This window comes from Rhamphochromis sp. 'chilingali' (assembly GCF_963969265.1).
Source record: "Rhamphochromis sp. 'chilingali' genome assembly, chromosome: 8".
NCBI classification, from domain to species: Eukaryota; Metazoa; Chordata; class Actinopteri; order Cichliformes; family Cichlidae; genus Rhamphochromis; species Rhamphochromis sp. 'chilingali'.
In genome coordinates, this window is record NC_137935.1 from 2,263,672 (window position 1) to 2,272,620 (window position 8,949).

An 8,949-nucleotide genomic window follows, 5' to 3' on the forward strand; every position below is an offset into this window, starting at 1 on the left:
GGCAGTAATCAGCTGATGGATCAGTGGCTAGAATGTTCCTTTTACGTCCCACCTTGTCCAACATGATCTTTTTCCTGAAATCTGAAAAGTTCCAGGTCTGAAGTCTGTGAGTCAAAAGAAACGCAGACAACATTTACCAGGTTATCAGAGGATAATAAACCACCCACATCATTTCACATCACGTCGAATATAAAAACATTAACGTGTTCATCTGCCCCGGGCAGGAAAGGCTGACCATGTCCACAGCAACACTCAGGTAAGCTGTGGACGATGCTCAGTTGGACCCAAAGTGTGTCAGGATAATATCCCCCACACCACCAGCAGCCTGACGTGCGTTTACAGACAGGCTGAATCCACGCTTCCAAACTCTGATCGTTGAAACTCATCAGAACAGCTAATATGAGGTGAGGTCTCCTCTGTTGGTGATGAGTCATTTGACCTGTGGGCCCCTGAACGCACCACGTATTTGAACTCTAGAGGGCGCTATGATCTGGCGGCCTGCCCGTGCATATGTGCGTGTGTTTGGGGAGGGGTTGATGACGCATTGAAAAAGAACGCTGTCAGTGGGCTCGCCCTGCAGTTCCTCCGTGTCCGTGTTCCCCGCAGTCCGTGATCGTCTCTGTCGCCGGCTCCGCGGTCTCTGCCTCCGTCTGTCCTCAGCTGAAGCTTCTGTAAGTACCACAAAGCTCCTCTGTGTCCTGTGTGCTGGCTTTGCCTCAGCTGTGTAAAAGTGCAGAATTGTGCATGCTGTCCCACCCACCCGGTGGAAATTTACAAAACAAGGTTAAAGTGGAGAAAACAACCCAGCGCGGCCAGAACACGGAGGCATGGAAAGATTACCGAGGGTGAGATAAGACAGGAGCTGTGAGCCTTCAGTACCGACGGAGCCTCCTCCCGCCGCTGACGCTGCGCTTTATTTAAGAAAACATGGCACAAAATGGACAAGTGTGTGTGTGTGAGCGTTACTAATATGTTTAATACTCTTGTTTGAATGAATCCAAATACACTTAAAGTACAAGTATAATCGTTACTACTACATAAAAGTTACTACATGAATTACTGATTCATTCATATTTGATTATCGGTTAATTTGGTCAGATTACTCAGACTGGAAAATTGTGAGTTCCCTTTAAAAAGAAGAAAAATGTCTTTTACATTTGATCAATGAGCTGTGAGTTTAATTCGTCTGAGAAAGCTGAATAAAGCGAATCCAGCGGTGGGAGGGATGCTGGGCTGAATGGAACCTGAGAACTGTTCCAGACACAATCATTTCATTTGAATAATAATCGTTGAGTTTGTTGTTTTAATAATCTCTGAGAGCCAAAATGAGCTCAGTGGATAAACTACATTTACTCATGAACTGCTCCAGCTTCAGGTATAATAATAATAATAAGCACTGTGTCTTTGCAAGAGTCAGCAAAATAAGAAGTAACAGAAGCTTTAAAGTAGAATAACATAGAAATACTTGAGTGAAGTACACTAAAATATTAGATCAGTAAAATGCTTGAGTACATGTACTTGGTTAGATTCCAGCACAGGTCGTATTCGTAAGACTGACAGTAGCGTTTCATGTTGAGTTCATATTCATATTTCAGGAGGGGTGGTGCCACCACGTGTCCCCTCTCTGGACACGGCCCTGCCTCTGAATGCAGTTTGGAGCCTGATGAGTTAGTTGAAAATATTTAAAGCATGTAGTTTAATGAATCAGTGTTTGTTCTCTTTATATGATTATTTCTCCATGATGATGTTATTAATATGAAAACGGGCTATTATCAGAAGTATATAATCATATTATCATATTATTATTATTATAATAGTTATTATCTATGACATCATACTGATCAAAGAGTATAAAAACGTTAACTTTAATGAAACGTTCGTTAAACTTCTGCGTGAGTTCGTCTGCAGTCGGCGGTTTCTGTCTCGACCTTGGTGTTCAGGTCATTTACAGCCAGTATGGTGAAAAACCTCTCGCAGATTTCACGTATCAGTGTCGATTAAATCTTCGGTCTTTTTCAGATCGACGCCAAAATGTTTCTGTTGAAAGGAGTGATCGGGAGCGTCATCAAATCTGTGACGTGAGCACACTTTTTCTATCAGTTTCTACTCGAGTGTTTATGCTGAGCTAGGCTAACCGAGCCTGTGATTTCTTCCCCACAGCGACATCGACCCGTCTCAGTTCATGCCGTCAGACCCTGTAAGTACTCTGTAAAGTCTGTCCTAATGCAGCCTCCAACATTTCTAATGAAAGCACAGGTAGATTTGCGTCAATGAGAAACGGGAAAAATAGATCCCAGATCAAATTTCTGCTTGTGTGCAGCACCTGAATGTCGATGAACAAGTTTTAATATTTAATGTAGCAGAAACAGAAAGATTTTTTGTCTTGTTCCTGTTAACAACTGATGACACACAGTGGATAACTCTGAGCTTATGTGCATCGCTTGAACCTTGAACTGTGTGACTGAAGCGACGCCCTCTCAGTGGAAGATTTTATGTGCAAACAAACACACAAACTGTCCAAACACAGTTGGAGGGAGGATGTGTGTGAGTGTGTGACCTAACAGAAGCTTCTTCTGTGTGCAGCCTCCTCCCCGCAGACCTCTGCAGTTCGCTGAGGCCAATGAGAGCGAAGAGGAGAAACAGTTTCGGAGGGTTTTCAAACAGCTGGCTGGAGATGTGAGTGCACCTGTGTCCTGATGCTCTTCTCTTTAAACCAGGCTTAAAGCATTATTGGGGGCGTGGCCTCTTTCACTAAACTTTTAAAGTCACTGGGGTGTCTGCAGAAAGATCAGCGGCCCCTTAAATCAGCTTGTTCTGGTGGGTAGAAAGTGTATTTAGGCTCATCTGCATAGACTGGGTAACACCTGTGCACTCTGTGTTTGTGCTCTGGTGCCTGTTTGGAGCATTTTTAGTAGAAACGGTGAAGGAGGACCTGCAGAGGGTTGGCGTGACAGAGGAGGACGGTAAAGATGGAGCAGATGCTCTGCTGTGGTGACCCCTCATAGAAGGCGTAGAAAACCTGAAGGGTGAAGTATAAGTAGTCAAGGTGAGAAAATGGACAGGGGACCGGACAGACGGGATGAGGGTTGGAGTATGAAAAGCAGGCAGACAGGTGTGGTGAGGTGTGATGGCTCAGGTGAAGCACAGACACTGACTGAGAGAGAGAGAGAGGGCCTACAGCTGCCGACTGTGCACAGCTGTATGTTTAGCATCTGTGCTAGCAGCATGCTACAGTACGATGCGCTGCTTGCTGTGAACCAGGAAGAGCTCCTGTGTATTTTTACTGGCTTGTAAAGCTGTGAAGCAGCCTTGTTGACAGCGGTGTGAGAAAAAGTGTGACTTTCAGAGCTTGTTCTGTTCATAAATATCTCATAACATTGTAGAAAGGCCTTTTCTGGATATCGGACCTTTAACAGAAAAATAAAAACTGTGCGCAACGAGCTCGAACCAGCTCAGCAGCTCTGGAGTTTCCACAGCAGTGAACTAACTGTCAGTTTGCACTTCTAAACTTCAACCGCCTGTTTTTGACCCGTGAAACGAGAAACTCCTGTAGCAGGGCGCGGCTGTACGCTCAAGTATCATCCCTCACAATAAGGACAGACATGGTTTCTGTGTGCTCTGCAGGTCGTATACAATAGAAGGATGTGTGTAGATGGGTGCATGCTTTATCTGTGCATTTACACTAGAAAATACTAAATGCACTTACAGTGCTTCCATCTGTATTGCTGACTAGAGGGTGCAGTATAGAAGCAGGAAAACTACAATATCAGGAATCAATTGTGTGTCGTGTAAATCTGCAGTCACAGAGTCCAAAGATAAAAACACAGAGCTGGAAATCAGGAGCTTTAAAGAGTCGCAATTTGGTCGTCTCAGGAGCACAAGGGGAAGCCGACTCTGTGCGGTTGGTTGTGTGTGAGTCCCCGAGTCATGTGGGCCCCTGACTGTAAACCAGGCGCAGATGTGCTTGGATGTTACAGCTGCAGGTTGAAGCCCTGAGCCACAGAGTGCAGCGCTGAGACGTCCTCGCACCATTACAGCCAACCGGGAAAGATCGTTATTGGTCAGATAATGTCATTAAAAATGCTCCAACAGCACAAACACAGTGCAGCTCAGGGACTCCAACTAGCAGACAGACAGCAGCTACCTGTGCCGCCATCCACCTGTCAGAGGCCACGCCCCTAATAATGCACACTTTAAGCCTTAATACAGTTTAAATGGGTGAACTCTAAATACATTCAGCCCCTGTACCTGAGGGGGAAATTATCTGTGGAGACCAAAACTTCCAAACCAAAGAATCAAAGATGACTGAAAAAATAAAGAGAGCTGGAGGAAACTGAATTACCCTTAACATCAGTGACTTCAACGTGATGAGGTGAAGAGTGTTTCCTACTTTTTTATCGAAGCGAATGTGTGTGTTGGTGTGTTTCCAGCCACTGACCTCACCGTATCCATGTCAGAGAGCCTTAAATATGATTTGGAGGTTTGTAAATGAAGTTAGTGAGAGCAGAGAAAGCTCCAGAGCTGTTCTTATTGTGCACTAGTGATTGTCTTTAATGTGCTTCTTCCTGGCCCTGCTGTACAGTCTACACTTCCACTCTGAGATGTGCTTTCTTTGGTTATCATAATTTTGCTGTATTATATTTTAATCACAGTGGAGTGAAAGCTCCCTCTGGGACTGGATCAGGAAATGCCACCGGTGTAAAATTCAGCCAAATCAAACATGGAGCCGCACTCTGTGGAAGGCCTGGTGAATAAAGGAGCAGCTTTTTCCTGCTTTTTAATTATAGCGTGCGGTTCTGTCGCAGACATAAACAGTGAACTCGTTCGGTGAATCCTCTGACAAGCATGTGGAAACTGCAGTTCGCTGCAGGGCGTGTTACACAGAGAACTCCCTCTCTGCATTCCTGCCATTGTCTGGCACAGCCGCAGTCATGCTGTGTGTGTGTGTTTCTTCTACTCATCTGATGGCCGTGCGCACCAGTTAGACCAGAACACAGCCGGTTCTCGGCTAAACCAACAGCAGTGATAACTGCTGTGACAGAGGCTTGTAGTAAAGTATGCTCCTCCCATTTGCTTCAGGCGGGTGGAGTCAGGAGGCTGTGAAAGGTGAGTACTTTGTGGAAATTTCCAGGAGTTTAGTTTACCCTTAACATCACTAAGGGGAGCCCGTCAGGTGACCGGGGCTGATGCTGTCGATGAGTTTGCAAAGCATGAAAACTTTGAGAACAGGCCTGGTTGTATCTGAAGAGGAGGAAGACCTCGACTCAGAAAGGAAACGGAAGAAAGGATTTCTGTTCTGAAGCTTAACGTTGGGCCCAGATGTGATGAACACCTGCAGCTTTGTTAGGTCTGCAGGGCCACCTTATAAGGCCCAGTATACTTGCTGTAACACATACTGGGCCCACCTAGTTATCTTTGGCTCACAGAACAGTTTTTAGTGCCATAAATGCTCCTTATTCAGTACAGTGTTTGTCACGTGTGGCTTCTTCGTACTTTTTTACAGTTAGATGTAAATAGTGGAAAAATGAAGTAAAAAGAAGAAGGAAAAGAGATTGAAGTGACTCAAGTGGCCGTGACTAAGAGTTTAGAGCTTCAGAGAAAGCTCGGGAAACATCCCAGCTCACTGCCGGATGAACATTTGATTCGAAGTCGAGGTTTGTGAGCCGATCGGCCAGCATGTGAAAATAAATCTTTCCCGCTCACCCCGTGGCCTTGGAGCCCAGCTCACAGCTACAGGCTTTCATCGCGTGAAGAAAAAAAAGAGTTTTTGAGGAAGCCGCGTCCGGAACTTTTAGCGCTGCTTCTGTGTTTTGGTTGCGTGTTGTTGGCAACAGTGACTGCAGTGAGTCAGACGCTCGATCGAAGGCTTTGGTTTGAGTCATTCTGTGAGGCTGTGACTAACTCAGGGGACTTCCTGTGTGGAGAACTAATACGGTGTGTGTGTGTGTGTGTGTGTGTGTGTGTGTGTGTGTGTGTGTGTGTGTGTGTGTGTGTGTGTGTGTGTGTGTGTGTGTGTGTCCAGGACATGGAGGTGAGTCCCAATGAACTGATGAACATCTTGAATAAAGTGGTCTGCAAACGTGAGTCCGGTTTCCTTCTGCAGCTCATTAAATCGTTCTTATTGTTATTTTCTAGTTTCAGTGTTTTGTGTGTTTGCAGTAAATTTGTATTTTAACTAAGCTGAACTGAAGTTGTGGATCTGTCGTTCAGATGGGAAGCTGAAGACCGACGGCTTCAGCAGTGAGTCCTGCAGGAGTATGGTTGCTGTGATGGACGTATCCTTCCACAAAACATAGTGCAGACTGAACACAGTAATCTCAGTGGTTGCAGAATTAGTAGCAGCAGATCAGAAAATCAACCGTCACGGTTCTCAGTGAGTTCTGCTTGTGTTGCTGAGTTTGACCTTTGACCTGGCTCCCATCAGAGTGACAGCACAGGAAAACTGGGCTTCCACGAGTTCAAGTACCTCTGGAATAACATCAAGAGATGGCAGGTCGGTCGGGAGCAGCCGTGCAGACGCACTCTGACGGTTTCCACGCTGGTTTTATGTTTGTGTTGTTTATTATTTGTTGTCTTGTTTTCAGGGCATCTACATTAACTATGACACCGATAACTCAGGTGTGATCAGCGCTAGCGAGGTGCCTGGTGCCTTCAAGGCTGCAGGTAAGAAATGCTGCTGTGTGTGTGTGTGTGTGTGTGTGTGTGTGTGTGTGTGTGTGTGTGTGTGTGTGTGTGTGTCTGTGTGTGTGTGTGTCTGTGTGTGTGTTCATACATTTGTTGGGACCAAAACCTGGACGTTCACTGTACTTGTGGGAACCAAAGACGTTTGAGTGTGTGTAGTTTCATACTAAGTGTGTGTGTGTGTGTTTTGCAGGCTTCCCGCTGAATGACCAGCTCTACAAGATGATTATCCGTCGCTATAGTGATGAGAACGGCGATATGGACTTTGACAATTTCATTGGCTGCCTGGTGCGACTGGACGCCATGTGCAGTGAGTCTCTCTTCACCCTGTGATTTCAGATATGCGTGCACTCGGCTGTCCGACCGTCTTATTTTCAGCTTTACGTTTCTGAACACGTAAAGTTTGTATAATGATGTGTTTAACTTTCCTCACCTGTGAACAGCTGTACATGCTGTACATGACGTGTTGTCCCTACTTCTTTGTCTCTCTTATGCATAATAGAAGTAGTTAGTGTATCTCCAGTGTGTTGCCGCGTGGGGTGTGGTGAACCCATTTGCACGAGTCTATTCTCAGAGGAGAGACAAACCCAGCCTCAGGGGGTCAAAGCTATTGTAGCTAGTGGACCAATCCCAAGCCCAGATAAACAGGAGGGCTGTGTTAAAGTTCAAATCTGTGCTACACCAAAACATGTGGATCCGTCCACTGTGGCAATCCCCTGGGAAACAAGGGACCAGCCTGAAGCACCTAGTTCATCTCTAACCTACACCAAACTCCTCCTCCCTCCTCATCCACCCAAGAAACAAAAAGCACAGAAGAAAATTTTTTTTATATCAATTTAAAATGCACAACCTGTGTGTGTGTGTGTGTGTGTGTGTGTGTGTGTGTGTGTGTGTGTGTGTGTGTGTGTGTGTGTGTGTGTGTGTGTGTTTTGCAGGAGCGTTCAAGACGCTGGATAAGGACAACAGCGGCACCATCGATCTGGACGTCAAGGAGGTAAAACCCAGACTGGTTCACTTCAGAATGTTTTCTAATTCTCTCGATTCTGAAGTTTAGACACTGAGTGGACGAGTGTGGTAAAAGTAGGAACGTGTGTGTCAGCTCACAGGGGAAAAGATCCAAACACAGGAGACGAGGGTGCATCAAATTCATCAAGGGGCAGGCAAGCAAAATGGGTGGGGGTCGGGTCAAAGGCCAAAGACGAGAACGAGATTAGAAATGCACGGAAACAGTCTGAAGTAGGAAAAGAAAACATGATTAATATTTTGCAATGATATGGAGCAGAAAAAACATGAGGTGGAGACGGATTTACTGACTGTGAACCACAGGAAAAAAACAACTAGTGCCTTAAATCTGTATTTTTTCTAATATCCACTAGGGGGCAACATTTCTTCTTCTTCATTGACTGCGTTATGGTCTCAATCCCTAGTTTCAAGTCTTTTTGAGCAAAGCATCCTTTGATTTCGTAATTCTGGCCTGATGATGAGTGCACAGTCTCCCTCAGTCAGAAATGCTCAGCTCGAGGCTCAGCGAGCAGTAATGGCCACATCGTTCTTTTCTATACAGTCTGGTCTGGTTGGAAATGAACTTGAATCGCACAGAAGTCTGTAGGAAAACATCGGTCAGCTCCTGGGGTGACAATCAAACTGAAACTATAAAACCGAGGAGGACAGAGGACGGCTTGTGGTCACATGTAAACACTGACGGTCTCTTTCTTCCTCACAGTGGCTTCAGCTCACGATGTATTCGTGAGGCGACGGAGGGAAGCCTCTCCACAGCTTCTCACTTCTCACACCTTCTCCTTCCTCTCACTCAACCCGCGATGCGCAGTTATCGTCTTCATCTCTGTAACGGGACCAAAACGCCGGCACTGAGCAGACACGAAGGGAAAGCTCGTGCTGCCGTTGCACTCTCCGGCGCTGCGGCATCTCTGTGTTAAAGATTTCTGTTCTTTTGTCTCTAAATGAATTTTATTAGGCTGAAAGTTTGATGACTCTGAATGTTTGAAAGAATAAACTGACACAGCTGATGCTACAGTTGTCCTTTTCTCTGAGTTTTCATGCACGCTTTGTCCTTGTTCATGCACGTGACCACATGTGATGTTACACTCATTCGTCTGATCAGGAATATTTTTTACTGCATCAAATTTCAAAGCTCAACTTCAGCCTGCCGAGGTTCTTCTGCAGCCCCGAACCTTTAGTGGCAGCTCTGCTCGTCTCGCAAGTGAAAGATGAAATATTGCTTTTACGTTTTCATTCATTCATTTTGAC

The 8,949-nt window shown here is 45.6% G+C and overlaps 1 protein-coding gene across 1 annotated transcript; it reads left to right on the plus strand.

The window, feature by feature from the left end:
- Nucleotides 1-524: 524 nt before the first annotated feature.
- capns1b (calpain, small subunit 1 b) lies at nt 525-8,708 on the plus strand. The gene is made up of 11 exons (XM_080889431.1): nt 525-671; nt 2,020-2,078; nt 2,161-2,197; nt 2,584-2,676; nt 6,023-6,080; nt 6,211-6,275; nt 6,425-6,493; nt 6,585-6,663; nt 6,875-6,991; nt 7,617-7,675; nt 8,405-8,708. Exons 2-11 carry the CDS (start codon nt 2,032-2,034, stop codon nt 8,429-8,431), a joined length of 651 nt encoding a protein of 216 aa, XP_080745557.1. The 5' UTR covers nt 525-671; nt 2,020-2,031; the 3' UTR covers nt 8,432-8,708.
- The last annotated feature ends 241 nt before the right edge of the window (nt 8,709-8,949 follow it).

Excerpts from the sequence above, each read along its gene's own strand:
- capns1b (XM_080889431.1), top strand. The coding sequence starts at position 2,032 with ATGTTTCTGTTGAAAGGAGTGATCGGGAGCGTCATCAAATCTGTGAC. Across the intron at positions 2,677-6,022 it reads TCAAACAGCTGGCTGGAGAT|GACATGGAGGTGAGTCCCAA; the intron begins GTGAGTGCACCT and ends GTGTGTGTCCAG. Across the intron at positions 6,276-6,424 it reads GTATGGTTGCTGTGATGGAC|AGTGACAGCACAGGAAAACT; the intron begins GTATCCTTCCAC and ends GGCTCCCATCAG.